We start from the raw sequence: 17,980 nt of genomic DNA, 5'->3' as shown, positions 1-17,980 counted from the left end.
TATGATGCAGTTTGTGTCTTAAAAAAATGTGCATGAAATACGATAATTTGTGGTCACTACTAATACTGCATTAATGGCTCCGTTAAGTTAGCTGTATCTGCTAGCTAGTGAATCCTGGCACATACCTTGTGCATTACTGGAGGTGTCTGTACAAGACATACAGAAACTGGTTTTGATTGGAATGTCTTACCAATCAGGTGATAGGCTTATGTACAGAAATGAAAGGAAATTGGAGTAGCAATGAAGTTTTGTCATAATTGAAACAAAATTTGATTAGGATAGTTTAGTAAATGAATAGCAGAACCCTGGGGGGATTGGTTATACTTCAAAACGTGCAAGAACTTACAACAAACAAAACAAAACTGTTAAACATGATGTAAATAAATGTCAGTGTTGTATGTGTTCCAAAGAAATAGGACTCTCCTCACCAACATAAGAAAAACTACACTTCTGTGAAAGTGCTTTTTTTATAGAAACCTACCTGTAATAGCTGCAATTCAGCTGATACAATAATGATTGCCTGGTTGGATTTTGTGTTTTGGGGGGAATTCTCAAGTTGTCTGCATAACTGATTCTGGCCAATTGCTTTCTTTGTAAATCTTCTATATTTTAATGTTGTTAATGAAGATGATGTGTGGTTGTTGTGTTTTTTTTTTTTTTTTTTCCTGTGGTAGGGTTCTTTTGTATTTGTTTTTACTGTAAGTATTAAAATCTGGAATTTTTAGCTGACTCTTAAAGTAATGTTTTCTGACTCAGTAAGTCTGATTTTGCTTCTTGTTTCAGTAACTTTTTCCTGCATCTTCGTTTATAAGTGAAAGATTTTTTACCCAAAGTTATGGGACTGCACCATCTGAACTTAACTACTGCTTTGGTCAGCTTAGTATTTGGCTGAAAGACCACCCAGGGAAGAGATGTGTGGTATCTGTCTGCTGCTCCTCAACACTGGTGTATTCCAAGCAGGAGTCCTCACTGTTTGAAAATAGATTACATGGCAGACTGGTATGAATGAAGTTAGTTGTCTCAGTGAATGTGTGTGTGAAAAATAACTTACACTTGACCAGCAGCCTCCTGCAAGGTACCCAGGGGACATAAAGAGCACAGAGACTATGATGTGTGTTCCTGGCAGTTATGGAGTTATACAAATGGGAACTTCAGTAAAGCTTTGTTTTGCCACTTCCCTGCATTCTTTCTTTAGTGTTTTGAGTTCTGCAGTCTGATTTGAATGTTCTAAGCATTCTGCTTTTGAAACACAAAACTTATGGGTAGGTACATGGAGAGATTCAGCTTGGATCATAAATAAACACTTTGTAACTTTGTTCCTTTGTTTGGAGTAATAGGCAGTTGGTTTTGCATCTGACTTCTGTGTGGAGGTGGATCATGATGATTTAGGTGGGTTTTTGCCTAATAAAACAAGATGGAATATTTCTTTTATGCCATTTGTATGGGGGAATGTTCCAGTGCTGTGTGATACAGTTTAACTTGCTTTTTTGATTCCTGATAATAATGTTGAAGTACAATTACAAGTTTACTTTTCTGTGATTCTAGGTAAGGTACTTCACCAGAAACCTGACAGTATATAAAATTAGCATGTCCAGAAGGATTTGAGACTCAGCCTAAAGAGAAGGCTGTCTGTCTCTGATAGCTTGTCTTATCTCAGTTTTGGCCTCTGGAATTATTCATCAGAAGAAGAGTTCTCAGATACCTGTTTCAAATAATTTCAGTAATTACTTGTATCTGTATCCATATCCCACCAATCTATAAAAACAGTTTTCCTCCAAATGGAGGTGGAGTTGTGCATTCTGAAAGATAAAATGCTGCCTTGATGGAGTTGATGTGTGTTTGCCAGTAAAAGCAAAGGAGAAGTTTTTTCTTGAAAACATCTGCAAGTGTCATGATGATTGAGGTACAAAGATTTTAGGTATAGACTAAAGAAAATTCTTTGTGTGTGAAATACATGTAAGGCTCTCTTTCATTCTTGAAGCCTTCAGAGAATGCATGCCAATTAAGGGGAAAAGAATCATTCCTTAAGAAGGCTCTATCTAAAACACGTATGTTCAAGTACCAGGCCCCGCTTCACCTGTTTATTGAAGGGGAATGTGTTGTCTTTTCTGCTCCCATTCAACTTCTAGACCTAGAATATCCAGCTTGGAGAGAGAGCCACAGGGCAAGGCTAGGTTGCCCATCTTCTAGCACCCTATCAAAACCCAAACGTGGGTAAGCTGGTGAAGTCCCTGCTGTGAAAGAAAATCACCAACCCTTCTCAGGATCAAAAGAATCCACTTCAATGGTAAGTGACAAGAACCCTAGTACTAATTCTGGGATAACTGTTATGGGTGAAACTTCTTCCTGAAGTCCTGTAGGAGATTGTGTTGAACATCTTCCAGTAGAATGTTTTTCTTCATTGAAATGTAAGGCTACTGGTAGGTTTCTAAAGGCTCACTTGTAAAATTAAATTAGATTTGAAAGGTGATTCCCTGGTGTACACACAAGGAAAAATAGAGCTCCTTGCTGGTCAGCTGGCTAGTGATTGCAGTAAAAATCTAAGCAGGAAAAAGCAGACTGTCTCCAAAACTTACTGATTACTTTCTCAGTTTAAATATTACTGATAACTCAATTTCAAATAGTGTAAATAATGCTTTTTTAGTGGTGAGTGAATTCTTGTTGAGATTTAATCTAATCAGAGCAACACAGGCAGTGGAATTCTTTGATGCCGGAGGTTATGTTAAACAAAAAGGGAAGGAAAAAAGGGGCTTGAAACACAGTCATTTTATTTATTTAGAGGTACGAGGGAAATACTACTTATTGTTCTTTATTTTGTAAACCAGAAGGCTCCAAAGACAATCGAATCTACTCTTAGCTGGGAAGGACCTAAACCTACATTTTCCAAGTATTTGATAGTAGCAAAAATAGGTACTCTTGCCCTGACAACAAGAAATGAAATACCTTTAAAAAAGAAATCCTGTAGTGGACAGTGCCCTTGGAAATCTCTTATGTCTACAAGTTTTGATAGTACTTAAAAATTTTCTTACATTAAAACAAGTGATGACAATATTTGGTATATTGCTCCTATAAAAGCTGTTGTTTCACAAAATATCCACAGTAGAAAATACGACTTTTTCAAACTATAATTTTCTGCTTCAGTAAAAATAGAAAGAAAATGCTTTTCATGTTAACAGATAAATACTTCTCTAGACTTTTTCCATGAGTATCATAGGGCTTTTACAATAAACTGAACTGACAATTTTTTTCTTGCTTCCCTATGCCCGTTCACTTTTCCTAATATTCTCTGTGGAATTCCTGAAAAGTATTCCTTCAGTATTACTTTTCATTTTACTACCAAAATTTAGGTATAATATAATGAAGTTATATTATTAAGGTTAAATTTTATAAATCTGTGTTTCAAGAAAAATGTCATGAGTCATAAGTATTTTTAAGAACTTTAAGATGTTTGACTTTTTCTTCAGAAGTAATGGATAATGTGCTTTGGTCCACTCAATGAAACTGATGATAATATCAGAAATGATGAACAAGATATCTAAGAAGCAGGAGAGTTTTATTCAGAGATGGAAAAATGACAAGTATAAGGGACGTAGAGATACAGATTTCCCACTATCTCTGTAGCATTGCCTACAAGCTGAAATCATGTCCAGGACAAAAGTATTTAATAGAAATTTTGCCAGCATCACTGTTGGCTATTACTGTAATGCTAATTAAAATTACTGTTGTAATTGGATGCAACGGACTTTAAGTCTACAGTGAGAAGTTTTCAAAGATTTAATATTTTAATTTGTTTGTTTTCTAGTATACCTGCAAGAGATACCAACAATACTAGTGGGTGAAAGGTGTGTAACTTCTCAACAAAACATGCTCGAAATACATGAATGTGAATTTATTGAGGAACCAAAGACTAGTTCAGAGATCTTGGAAAAATACTTAAGATAGAATAAACAATGCAGAAAAAGCTTGAGAAAAGGTGGAAAGAGCTTGCCATCTTGGCCTGATACTGCCTCACTTCATGGGAAAAGAACAAATACTCTCTAAAAATTGCTTACCTTTATATCTAAAGCGCTTTCACAGTCAAGTGAAATAAGAGAGACTTAATAGAAATCAAAAAGTATTTCATTAATCTGTTGCATGTTCTTGTGGCATGTTATATCACAAAGCCATATGAATATTCATCTGTTGTTTTCAAAGAAGAAAAGTTTTGAAACCTGAAAAATTTACTAAATTATCTGAAAACTTCTTTAAGGTTTCTTTCAGTGAATACATCACTGTTTAAACATGTGGTTCTAAGAATGCTTGGAGTAAGATTACTGATTTAGGAAATTTTTGTTTGATATAAAGGAGCCTCTGAGATTGTGTTCTTAATGCAACTGCACAAAGAAGCCACACCTTTCTAGGTTAAATGATGTGTAGTTTTTCAGTCTTTGTCTTTAAGACAGCATGGGAACTCATTCTACAACTGCCATAGCTTTATGCAACAGTTTTTGGGTTTGTTTCTCTTCACCAACAAATGTGCCAGAACTGGTGGAAATTTTGTTTCCTTCTTTCCACACTTCCCATTTTTGGAAGGTATGGTCAGTATATTGGAACTTGGGTGAAAGTGCATTAGTATATGGGACAAAAGTAAGTGTTACTTCCTCATCACAGTAAGGAAAATTGTTTAATGTTTTATCACATATTTTCAGACTCTATGCATTTTGCAGATTCATTTTAATGTCTGGTTATTAATGTGTTTGATGGTTTAAGGGTATTTTGATGTAAAGCTAATTCCATGAGTTCTTATGCTGGATTTTCTATTCTGTTTTGAAATATTTATTAAGATATGTTGTTTTGGGGTTTTTTTTTTTTCCCACAAAGACTTGTGTGAAATTCTTTTTTCTAATGTAGTGTCACAGTAGTTCACATGACAAATGTTAACAATTTGCCAACCTTTTCTTATACATTATTAAAGTTGAATGGTAGTCCTTTGTGCCCTAAATTTAAATAAATTTAAATAAATTTTTGCGTTGGAAGGGAATTACTTAAAGCAGATTGATGGTACTGAATATGAATTCAGGCTTTTAAAGCTTTGAGTTGACCATCTAAAGGAAATGCGTATGGATGGGGAAAAAAGCAAACTAAATTCATGCTGACATGAATTTACTTTCTATAAGGGCTGTAAACAGTAAGCTGAGAGATGTGAGTGTGGTTAATAATTATGGGGATAGGCAGAAGTGTACTGTCAGATGATGTTTTGATGTGAATGTAGTAGTTGAGAGGTGTAAAATGTAGCTGGAGTGGTGCTAGTTTTAAGAACTAAATAATTCTTGTAGACAAAATAGTTTTAATGGTTCTCCCATATTACTTTTTAAAATCTCATAATATATTTTACTGTTTCCTTCAGATACAAATCTGTGGATGCTGACAGGTTTGGTTTTTTTTTTCCTTCAAATTACTTGATATTTTTGTCCAATGTTATTGACCTTGTTCTTTTTTCTAAAAAAAAAAAAAAAATCAAGTATGTTTACCACTTAAAACAACAAAAAAGGAGACTATTATATCTCCTTGCACCTAGTTTCATCTTCACAAGACATCAGCATAACATCCTGCATTCATGGAGGTTGTATAGGTAGAAGAGCTTGGCCCAAGAAGTGTCCTGTACATATTCAGAGCTGAAGTAATTAAAGGTAGGGTTCATGGGTGGATGTCATATTAGGACCAACCCTAAGTGAATCCCCTTGTAAAAAATCCCTGCTACCATGATAGGTTGGTGTTACACTCTCCAGCTTCATTATTTAGTATTTTGCTATTACACGTATACTAGATTGGTGGATATGGATACAAGAGCAACAAATTTAACCTTAGATCTTTGCTGTAAATGTTTTAAATGGTTGTTTATTTTATTACAGTAGTAATATTTTGTTGTGTTGCTAACTGTAGGGAATCTAACTTAAAAACATGGGCAGTTACAATCTATTACCTGATAATTTTCTTAAGTTTCTACAGCAAAGGCAAAAACTCACTTTAAATTCTACAGATTTGCCCTTTTTTTTTTTCTTAATTTAGCTGGAAGTACCTTTGCCTTCCATGCAAAAGCCTTACATGCTTGGAACTGCTTGGTTATCTTGGGCCATTGCTATATGTGATTTGTATGTGCTTAAATTTATACTGTGGCACGTGTTTGTTTAAACAGAGATTTTCTGTTGCCATGTTGTCTGTAATGGGAACCCTTAATTTCTGTTTTCTTTGCTGTTGGTTCTCTTGCAATCAAGACAGCAGATTCAACTGAAGAACCTGAAGTGACTAAACTTTTCCAGATAGTTCCAGCACTTCTTTCCCTTCTTTTTGTTGTCTGGTGTGTGAAATAGTTTTTTTCATGTTACCAGTATAATCTCTGTAAAGGCACCCTGGTCACATGGTAGAGGTGAACATACATTAAAGAACATTTGGCAGTTTTTAGTTACATTTCAGCTTGGAAATAAACAAAATGTTTAAGTGAAATACTAGCTCTTTTTGATAGTTATAGTATATGTTTGTCAATACTGCGTGTTGAAGCAATAAACAATTTTATTTTCATCAATATTAATAAAAGATAGCTCCATGTAACACAGAATGAAGTGTAATATCTGGTCTGTTTTGATACTCCAGATACAATAGGAATAAAAAAGTTTCTGGATGTAGCAACAATTAGTGCTAAAAGAATTGGGGTTTGATTGTTAAAAAATTGAACTTGACCTAATATGATTGAAACTACTTTCCTGCTGTAAGACTAACATGCTTGTGATGTGCCTGGTAGGTATTCTAAATACCAAATACTTCCTTGTATTTGTAGAACCTTTGTATTTTAAGTTTTAAATAATTTCCTGATCAATTGATGGGGTCTCGTGTACCTGAGTAGAACCAATTTAAATTTTACTTTCTTAAAAATTGCATAGGCAAGTTAGCAGAAAGAATTTTCAGAATTATACTTCAGTCTGTGTTCAAAGACCATCTCTTATTACTGGATTGGAAAAACAACAACAAAATGGTACATATCTTTATGAGCTCTTTGTGATTCAGAGGGGTGTGTATAATCAAAATCATCTTAAGATTTAGAGATCTGGGAAAGAGTCTTGCTGCATCACTAGAGAGTTCTATGTTTCATGGGAGTGTGGAGAGGCAAGATTCACTGTTCTGTAATTCAGCTAGTCCATGAAAAGTCCATGGTGCTCTACGAAGCAGGAAAGCAGTATGCTTTTCTTGTATTTCTGCTGTATCTGGTATGAGTCACTGTTCATACCCTAACACATGAAACAGTTATTTCTGAATAATTCTGTGAGAAGCACAAATGAAGAGGAATTGGCTTTTAAACAGGCATGTTGCTGTTACCAGAGACAGTTTATCATCTTTTCCTCCCATTTCTTCTACCACCTACTTTTACCTTTCTGGATAACAGGGAGTTTGCATGTGGCAGTTTGGGAAGTAGCAACAGACCAGCAGCTAGCAGCTGGGGGTGAGCATTGCACAGCCAGGTGAGCTGATTAGATCTCATTTTTCATCTGACATGGACTAAAGAAGTGTCTTCAGAAATTTCATGTAACCTAGTCCATAAAGTGTTTAGTTTTGCTGCAAGAAATGAGTCTGTCAGGAGGACCACCTGTTGACAGACTGGGTTGAAACTAACTGAAAAACTGTGTGGAGGAAGAAGGTATTTTTTGAAGTAAGTGGAATAACAAATGAGCACCTGTTGTGGTCATGAGCTTTGTGTCTTCACAAAACTCTGCTAATAGTGTGGAGGGAGCACAGTCCAGACAATCCAAAGTGCCTGTAGACAGAGTTAGTCTCTAGTGCTTAACCCATCTTACTCTTACAAGTGTATTAAGTTTGCCTCTGTGTCTTTATTTGGAATTTGTTGGTCTCATTGCAAGCTGCAGAGCTAAATGACCAATTATCTTCAGCTTTTACTATATTAGTAAAGACTACTGAGGACTTTTGTCCTCAGCTCATGTATATTGTGTCTGGGGAATGTTTCATGGGGTTTTCTTGTGTCTTGTATTCCTTGGATAGTTTGGTGTTTCTCCTTGTTTTAAGAGGGTATGACTGTTGTATTCAGGAGCTTTTACAGTGGTTTCTAAAAGAGGAAACAGGATTATCTGGTAATAAATTTAGTAGGTTTTAAAGGAGCATTCTGAGAAGGTAAGAACTTGTGAAAGTTGTGGAGGTGGGCAGGCAGGGAGGCCATCTTCATTTTTCTAAAACTAACCAAGGACTGTGTCAAGATTTAAAAATGCCTTTTGGAAAAATACCATCTTCACTCTCTCTCTGTCCCCTCCCCCGTCCTCCTTTACTTTTTAAAGTACTTTGCTCAGTCTTTCAAATTAAATTGATATGTTAATGCTTGATTTAAAGTGTAGGTAATCTGAAATGAAAACTATAGCAAAAACTGCCTGTTTGACCTGTATGTGGAATGTAGAAAATGTAGGAAGGAATATGATAGCCCACGTGCTTTTGGAATGAGATTTGCTTCTTCAGCAGATTGATCAGTGTCTTGAATTTCATTTTCTGCCTTGTCAAATGTATTTCTAGATCTTTCTGTGTTAATCTGGAATTATTTCAGCCACGATTCTTGCTCATCTAGCTTTACCTTCTCGGTTTGTGCAACAAGGCAATTTATCCCTACTCGACTCCCATCTCCCTTTTTTATCTTCAATTGGCCAGTGTTGTTAGTAGCTTTCTTTTTTTTTTTTCCCCCTCTCCCTCTGGATTTGGAAGAGAAAACATGGACTGTTGACTTCAAGAAGTGCATGAGAGAGAACCATGCAGTATTTTTAAAAAGATTCTGGGTTCGGTCTGGGCTAGTCAAAGAAAGAAGCATTGGAATATTTTCAAGATCAAGCATCCCATCTTGGAGAGAAAAATACACTTCCAGCAAAAATTTCAATTTCCTGATTTGTTAATGGCAGCACTCTATATCAGAAAGTCAGCCAAGCCTTACAGACTTCATCCCTAAGCAGTGAAAGCTGCCAACTGTACTGTAACTGAAAAAAATATTGATTTGAATGTTGTCAGGTATTGTACTGGGATTTGCTAATGCTAGCCAAGCAAAAAGAAAAATTATTTTCCATTGACGGTCAGCCATAAAGTTCATAAAATGGCTACATCTATTTGTAGTTGCTAGAAAAATTCATTCCTTCTGGATGCTGTTTGAGATGCATTGGACTTTAATACTGCCAGATGAAGTTTATGAACTTTTTCGTGAAACAGCAAGGGTGTTAGGTTTTATGTAATATTTTTTTCAAAAAAAATCATAAATCCTTTCAATGAGCTACTTTGTAACCTCTCCTTTTATATATAAAGTGCTTGGGAAAGAGGTACAATTATTCGCTCAATGAATTTTTTTACAAAATGCTAGATTTTATTATGGTGTTAACAACTAAAGCAGTAACATGCTTCAGAGCTTTAAAAAACGTCAGAAAATAACAGTGTTGTGGCAAATTCATGCAGCTTTAGCAATAAAGTACTTCCCTGTACATTTTTCCTTTGGTGTTTTATGCAGTGACAGAGAGCACCACTGCAGTCCTTTCAACTTGTGTTATATATTTTGGTCCACTAAAATGCCAGTTGTATTACTTCCATTCTCTGAAGAAAATGAGATGTTTCCGAGATAAAGAATCTTGTATTTTTTTGCTTTGTGTGTGGTCAAAAAAAGTCAGACTTTTCCACTGAATTATTTTTTGGGGAAAAGTGTATTGGGCTCAAGGTGGAAAATTGGGAGGTAGAGAAAAAAGAGCTTTTAAATAGACCCTAACTGATAGAAAATTGAGGGGAGCTGCTAGAAATGAAACTTTTCAATGTTTATTCAACAGCTTATTGTTGATAAGCATACTGTTTTAGTAGCAGTTGTACCATATAGCTTAAGATTTCTTTAATGTACTTGCTTGTAGTTAGGAAGGTGGTGTTTTGAAGCTTTCTCTGTTTTGCATAGTACATAATTGTAACTGCATGACTTTTTCCTTCAGGTGGTCCCTGATGTGGCAGAAAAAAAAAAACCAGATTACTTTCAGAGTAATGTCTTAATACAAACTTTTAAATGATACGTGCTAGTCATTCTTCATGATTTAAGGGAAGATATGAAATATATTTTTCTGTCTTTATCTGGACTAGCTTTTCTTAAAAATCCTAATTTGAAATGTGTCCCCTCTTTCTTTTTTTCTTCTTCTCCTTAGATTTGAGTTCTGTGAACCTGCCTTTGTGGTTGGTAATTGTTTGGAAATAGCCTCAGACAGTCATCAGTATGACCGGATTTACTGTGGAGCTGGAGTCCAGAAAGACCATGAAAACTACATGAAAATTTTATTGAAAGTTGGAGGCATTTTAGTAATGCCTATAGAAGATCAGGTGACTTTAGTGACAATTTCCCCTTTTTGTCTTCTAGTATGAGAAATATGTAATTTGAAGAATGCTTTTGAATATATATTTGACTATGTTAACATTCGACTAATGATACCTTGATTTGATGTATTGTTGCAGTTTAGCAGATACTAATCTTTTTAATGAAGCATTGAACATTTTTCCCTTAAATTTTTAAGAAAGCATCAATATCCTGCTTTTAACAGTCTATTTCATGCTATTTCCTATGTGTTATACCAGAACTGCTTTGAAATCTCCCTGCCACATAGACATTTTCAGTCAGTACTTCAAAACAAAGAAACCACCTCTAAACCAGGAGAATGGATTTCAAAGAATACAAAATAGCTATGACTAGTGGGACATTGCAAAGGGAGGAAAAAAGCAAAGGAAAAATATGTCTGTATTCACAGCAGTTTTCAGTGTTGCTTTTCCATATTAGATGTAATGCTTTTCAGACAGGGGCATATTATTTTAATAATACTTCACACTTTTATCACTTTTCATTCTTAGACCTCAAAAGGCTTCTCAATGGTAAGTATTACTCTCCCTGTTTTACTAATAAGGAGATTGAAAAAGGCACGTCATGTGACTTAAGTTGATGTCCTCCTAAATACAGATAATTACTAAAATTCTTGTTGATAAGCATGTTAGTTACTTCCAAAAAAGAATTCTCACTTTACTGATCTGCTTTCTTAAATACCAAAGGAATTTAAGCATAGTTTGCATGATTCTGTTCTATAAATAATTCCATCATTTATTCAGCTAGGATACTGTCAGTTGAAAATTATAGAATTCAGCGTAAAAGTAGTCACAAATTAGGAGAGAAATTTAAACCGTGACTATTTTTACCTTATATACAAGAGGATAGGGGCTTAGAGCATATAAAGTGTGAGGAGCAGCTACAAGATGTGAGATAATCTAGCCTGCGGAAAGACTCTAAGGAAATGTTTAATTCCTGGTGTCTTCCTGAAGGGGTGGAGAATTTATGTGGTAGACAGGAGTCCAGTTCTCCTCACAGGTGCAGAGGATTCTGAAAGAACATTACAGACTGGCAGCAAGGGAGCTCGCTGCCTGCAAATAAGGAAGACAGTCTTTCATAGTAAGAACAGTTGAACACTACAGCGGGTTACCTAGACAGGTGGGGAATCTCAGTCCTAGATCTTTTTTCACTTAATCAGAAAAGCTTCTAATTTAACTTTGAAATTGACCCTGTTCAAGGAGGAGGGTAGGACTCCAGAGGTTGCTTCCAATCTAAAGTATTCTTTGATCTTTTGGAAAAACGGGAAAAAACAAAACTTACCTTAGTTTTTACCTTAGGGCCTTAGTTTTCCAGCTGCATCTCTTCCCATTACAAAGGAGCCTTATTTAGTACTCTAGTGACCAAGTGATATTTCAAGGATTATCAAAGTCCTTTTTGTTCATAAAACAGCATTAATTCATTAATTTTGAAGAAAAAAAAAAGGCAGCTTGTTTGAAACCAATCTGAATAGTATTGACTATGACAAAATTGTAACCAGTGATCTATTTTGGTTTTGTTTTGCAGCTAACACAGATCTTGAGAACAGGACAGAACACATGGGAAAGTAAGAATATCCTTGCTGTTTCATTTGCTCCACTAGTGCAACCAAACAGAAATGACAACGGCAAACATGACACTGTTGGACTGCGTAAGTTTGTGCTCCCTCCCTTTGGCTCGCAGGCATGTTACAGTGCCTGATGTTGGGAACTTAGAGGCTATGCTGTAGAAACATTCCATTTAGCAAAGCAGTAGCTCACTGATTTTTTGTGCTCCTAGTGCGTGGTCTGTGTTGCTTCACAGTTACTATTCTGAATTTAAGGTAATAATTTAAGTGATAGAATGCTTCCAGCTCCTTTTGCAGTCACCTTTTCCTTTTAAGTTCAGTTTCTCTATTACAGTGGTGTAGATAAAATAGCCAGCTAGTATTAACATCCTTCACAGTGCTAACTTTCTTGTGGTCCGCCAGAAAATTTTTTTTTCTTCCCCCTGAAATGGAAGGAAGAGGTCTAAACTGGGGCTGTGGTATGATAGGATATTAATAAGCCCAAGTTTGCTTTATGTCTGTGTGCAGTGGATATAGACATAAGTGTTTGTTATTAGTCACTGGGATTGGCTTTCTAGCTGCAATGCTTTGAGCAGAGGTAGTAAAGGTATTTAGAAAGTCTTTGGAAGTACACCTCTTGCCAAATGGTAAGATAGGATGATAACGGGAAAGGAGAAAAAGCTGACAAAGAAAAGCGTAGAGTTGAAGTTTTCTGTCAAAGTAGTCAGGGCTAGGAGTAGAACACAGGGCTATGGTAGCATGTGGGAAATTAAAGAAACCCAACAAAGAGCCCAGAAGTTAACATGTTTTGACTGTGAAACTGATATAAGCCCTTCAGGAGTCCAGGATGTCCTATCAGCTTGAATTACCTATAACTGCTGATCTGGCTATTAACTTTGAGTGTGAACTTGCTGTGATAGGTACTTTTAATTTTTTTTATGCAAAGTATAATTTCCTTTACGTAATCCCTTCCTATGCATAAATAATTAATTTTTGTTGGTTTAATTCTTGGTTTGAGCCCTCAGAAGTAATTTCCTGAAATTTGTTTATTGATTCAAGATTATTTTTTCCTCTGTTCTATCCATAATGCATAGATTGTGTTATATCTAACAATGAAATACAGAGGTGGCTAGTCAAACTTTGCAAAGGTTTTATACAGTCTAATTCCCTGGAAAAAAAGAGGATTTTCTATCAACATTCCTAAATTTTTGGAATGAGGAGTGCAGATCATGGACAGTCAGAGCTGAATGGTAGTACAACAAAGGTGTTTCCTGTGTTAAAATTTCAAAATGAAGTTTTAGTGAGAAGAGGAAAAACTAACCAAATGTGGTATTGTTCACATTTAAAAGAAAAAAGTGTTAGAGGCTTGAAGTTGCATTGTAAAATGAGATTAGTGAAATAGGCTTCTTTCCACTTCTACTGTGGATCTGGTTTTATTTTAAAAAGTTTAAAATAAAGCAAAAGTGTTCTTGAGTGTCTGTTGGGTGTACATGGAAGGGGTGGGATTATAATGAGGAGTGTGCTGAAACTAAAAGAAAAAAAAAATTAGCCAATTTCTCCTTTATAGTAACATTGTCTATTTGTTTCAACTCCACAGGCCTATAATTTATCTTAAAAGTTCAAAGTAGTCAACGTGCTTCTTCTGTAAAGTTTAGCTAGAATTTGTAGATGTCATTACTAAATAAACATAGAGTCTGTGCCATACTTTGGACAACCCTTGGATGCTGTCTAACACGTGTGTAGTGTTACATACAGACTAAAATAACTCACATATGTAAAAAATCTGTCCGCCATTCTCAAAGTAGAGTCTTTTTTTGTAGAAAACTACAGAGGTGGTGTTAAAAGGTTCATTTGATCAATGTAGTTATGAGTTAGGCTGCAGTTCACTGGTAGTAGACAAATGGAAATACATGGACAGTAAATATCTAAAATTTTGCATCCTGTTCTCAATAAAAGTGCTTGTGTTTGTTATAATTGGCATACAATCTGCAATCATCATTTGTTTCTCCTGAACTTAGAAACATATTCTGGATGATTAGATAGGGTTTTGTTCTTGAATTTTGAGCTGATATTATTCTAAAGAAATGGGACTTTTTTTTTTTCTCCTCCCTCCTCTCTTTGGCATGACCTGAAATCAGTATTGTCAGTGTTAATATCCTTTTTGTCTCAGATAAATTAATTAGTCTGCAAGTGAAGTCATTGTATATAACAATAGAGCTTCTTCAAACTACATCAGTAGCTTTTATAGCTGAATGCATTTTCTGAAAGTGTCATTTTTGAAATTACTTCTTTAGTGGCTTCTTCCTTGCTGAAGTCCCTGTTAATTTTATGGTATTCTGTACAGGAAGGAAGTGACAAGTAAGAAAGTTGAACAAGCTTCAGCTTTGGCTAGTGTGCTTTTTTGGTTTTGTTTTCCTTGGAATTAGCCATCCATAGCTCATCTAGGGCAGGTGTCCAGCAGCCAAGCAATATTTTGTCATCACCTGGCTGTCGTTGGAAAACAAAGTTTTGGCTTTTTGTTTTTACTTGTTGGTTTGGGGTTTTCTGCCTTTAGGACTTGAGTAATTTTCATTCTTCTTCTACTGCAAATATACAGGTGGCTTATCTGGTTTGTCACCTGTGAATTAGACGTGTCCCTCCCTCATCAGTTAGATTCAGTAGGAAGTGAGCAGAAGGAGGAGGCAGAAGAAAGGCACTTGCTTTAAACAAGTATGGCACAGGTGTAGAAATTGTTTTCCCACAGCAGGATCTTAACTGTGGTAGCAGTAGATGCCAAAACATGCCAGGTGCTAAAAAGTGACAGTATTTGTTGCATAATTTTTAAAATTTATTTTAGTGATCTGTTCATGCTTACTACTTCTCTTGCACATCTGTTAAAAGACCTCTTTGTTTCCTAGACTGTTCCACAGGGTCAAGGTGATGCTATCTAACCTTGTATCATTTGCATACTGTATCATTTACTAAAATTTTAATTGAATTGGTTTTGAACATTAGTCTCACTGCCTTGCAGTTAGTTTGAGGTTTCTTTGCTAGAGGGAAATTTTACTTAGTATAACTTGTTACTTTTCTTTCATTTTAGCTCCATGTGCTGTTAGGAACCTCCAGGACCTAGCTCGGATATATATCAGACGCACTCTTAGAAACTTCATAAACGAGGAGATGAAAGCCAAGGGTATTGCTCAGAAAGCTCCTCCGAAACGCAAACGCAGGAGATGTCGTAGACGCAGGATTAACACCTATGTGTTTGTTGGTAATCAGCTCATTCCTCAGCCTCCAGATAGTGAAGAAGATGAAAGAATGGAAGATGATAACAAAGAGGAGGAGGAAAAAGATCACAGTGAGGCCTTGAAGCCAGAAGAGCCTCCTCGAAATCTGTTGAGAGAGAAAATTATGAGTCTACCATTACCTGAATCTTTAAAAGCATACTTGACCTACTACAGAGAAAAATAACTTGTTTTAAGTAGAAATAAGGCCTACTGATAGTTCCTTTATTCTTGAAAATGTAGCATTTATTAAGAAGTAGGTGGACAAATTATTATTAGTCTTTCATCAAGACTGAAGTACAGCGATAAATGGTAACTTGTCTCTATCTTGTCTTTGCTACAAGGAAGACTTGCATTCGACAGTAGAATCCCTTTTTAAAAGTCTATTTTTCTTTAAATTTTGAAAATGCTGTTTTAACTCTGATAGAAATATATATTCCATTATGCAGCACTAATCAATATTTTGCATGGTAAGTCTTTTTTTGATCCCTAACAGATTTGTATTGATAAAAAGATGATTGAAATTTTATATATGCTAAATAATTGGTTAAACATATGCATCTGACTTGATGAGCAATTTGTCTGTATTTATTACTATTAGGGAAACATTTTAAACATGCAGACACTTACCTTCTAATGTCTAAATCAGACCCTTTAAAAGTTTATTTTACTATGGCTTTGTTGCAATCATTATTACTATGTTGGTATAGAGTATTCCAACACAAGTGCAATAAATGTATACAGACACTGAATGAGCTGGCTTTAGTGAAATACGAAAATACAAGTTCTGAAATGTCAGATGACCCTGCTACTTCTGCATTTATCTTTTGCCAAAAGATCTTGTGACAACTAACAGCTTCTCTCAGAGCCTTAAAGAAACACCGTGTTGAATAAGAAGTGAAGCAATGCTTACTTCAGCTCTGCTTATACTTAACTCCATTCTACACTGTCAGTATTTCTAACTAGAGGCAATTCCTCATTTGTGGGAAGTATAGGACACTACATTTATTTCTAGAGTTCACAGCATTGAGTCAAGAAGTTTGGTAATTCAAGATTGTAATTTAGATTTCAGTCATCTATATTTACTGCTTTTAAGTAGAGGTAGAATTTCAACAAAGTTTAGTTTGTATTGCTTATTGGGATAGCTATAATAGTAGAACTTAGAATTTGTTCAGCAAATGCACTTTAGTAAGTGAATTTTATACTTAACATGCATCTCCAAGAAGGTAGACTTGTGCCAGCCTATATTTTGTTTCTGAGCATGGCTCTTAGCACAACAATATTTATAAAATCATATGCATCTTTTGGAAACCTAAGAGTAGCAGTGCAACTGTGGGGACCCACAATAGTGCTGATTTAAATCCTTCCGTGATTTTTTCCTCTTCTAGTTGTGAAGTTATTTGCAGTTCTCATTTTTAACTTTGCTTTTACCATCTTAATTTCTTCATTCTGTTGTAACATAACCATGAGGGTAAAAAGTTTATTAAGAACTTGGCATGTGATACATATTGAAAACCACAATCATAGGAAATGTATGCTTGTTAGACCCAATGAAAAACATTCCCATTGAAATATCCCCCATAATACATTTTATAATACTGGTCACACTTATTTTTGTGTAAACAATGAACAAAAAATAATCACATATTTCTAAAGCAGTAAATGTTCCTATTCCAAATATTTATAACCAACTAGTATTCGTATGGTCTAGCAGTCCAACATTTACTTCAAAATACATTAGCATTTTGTTGCATCTGAGAAGGAAGGTCAGACACAGTCCCATGACACTGACTCTTTTTGGTGCATTTCATGCTGTAGTCCCTGTTTTTAAGGTACATCATAGTAATGTTTAAATGGAATTTCATGAAGGCCTGTTGTACCAGCATGTGGAGTTACTTTCCGCAATATATTTACTGCATAAGTAAGCAAAAGTATTTGAAATAAATATTCTGACTTTATTTTAAAAGAGGAAAACCTTATAAGAAATAGTTTTCCAAAATAATGATACTAATAAAGTAATTGTGATGCTTCAGCTATAAGAATTGAACATAATCTTGTTTTAAATGGGTTATTTTAGATGGAGGTTAAATAATCTGAAGTTTGAGATGTTTGTCTCCTTTCTTGGAATCTACATCCATGAGCTCAAGAATGAAATTACTAAATATTACTTAAGTACTTCAAGGACTTTATACAGGATGCTTTTGGAGAATAAATTTCTGCATTCTTTCATGCCTGTATACTTGGAAAAATGGACAGTGGATGACTTTTCATGAATCTTCAGTATGTAAGTTTCTTTTGAAGTCACTGAAAGAGAATGTTTCCTCTGTGTTTTATATGTGGATTTATTTTACACTCTTGAATTTATATTTACATAAATAAAAAGGTAGAAATGCAAAATTAATTAAAATTTAATTTCTGCCATCTCACTTGAAGATGGGGACATTGTTGCAATAAAATGGTTTTTTGTGGTTTCTGCTTGCTTGAATTTCTGTGTTTCTGTGGAAGTATGTTCAGTTATTTGGAAATTCAGGTACAAGTTGTTTCATAATTAGGTCAGTAATCTCTTAATAAAAGCTATTATTGAATTTCAGAAGTATATATTCTTGCTAAATTGTGAATTTTTGCAAAGGTTGAAAGATGAGATGTTATTCATGAAATGGGGAAAGCTGTTTTGGTCCCAGCAGTACTTTTGAAGTAGTCATGTGGAGTTTCCTCAGGAGAACCCAGAAGCTAAACTTGAGCTATATACTGAAGAACATTTCCATGTTTTGTGGTTTTTCCTAA

General features: G+C 35.1%; 1 protein-coding gene across 2 annotated transcripts in view; it reads left to right on the top strand.

The window, feature by feature from the left end:
• PCMTD1 (protein-L-isoaspartate (D-aspartate) O-methyltransferase domain containing 1) overlaps nt 1-17,679 on the top strand; it is a 40,739-nt gene extending 23,060 nt beyond the window's left edge. The window contains exons 1-4 of one of the 2 annotated variants that reach the window (XM_064706086.1): nt 2,145-2,287; nt 10,188-10,359; nt 11,915-12,038; nt 15,013-17,679. In XM_064706086.1, the coding sequence (XP_064562156.1) occupies nt 10,306-10,359; nt 11,915-12,038; nt 15,013-15,383 (549 nt within the window). In that variant the 5' untranslated portion in view covers nt 2,145-2,287; nt 10,188-10,305 and the 3' untranslated portion in view covers nt 15,384-17,679. Of the gene's footprint in view, nt 1-2,144; nt 2,288-10,187; nt 10,360-11,914; nt 12,039-15,012 lie in introns of those variants that run through there. The other variant, XM_064706085.1, reaches the window with a different exon arrangement.
• Nucleotides 17,680-17,980: the final 301 nt, after the last annotated feature.

This window comes from Zonotrichia leucophrys, chromosome 2, assembly GCF_028769735.1.
Source record: "Zonotrichia leucophrys gambelii isolate GWCS_2022_RI chromosome 2, RI_Zleu_2.0, whole genome shotgun sequence".
Lineage (NCBI taxonomy): Eukaryota > Metazoa > Chordata > Aves > Passeriformes > Passerellidae > Zonotrichia > Zonotrichia leucophrys.
The sequence above is the reverse complement of the archived record's forward strand: the minus strand, read 5'-3'. Positions and strand labels throughout refer to the sequence as shown.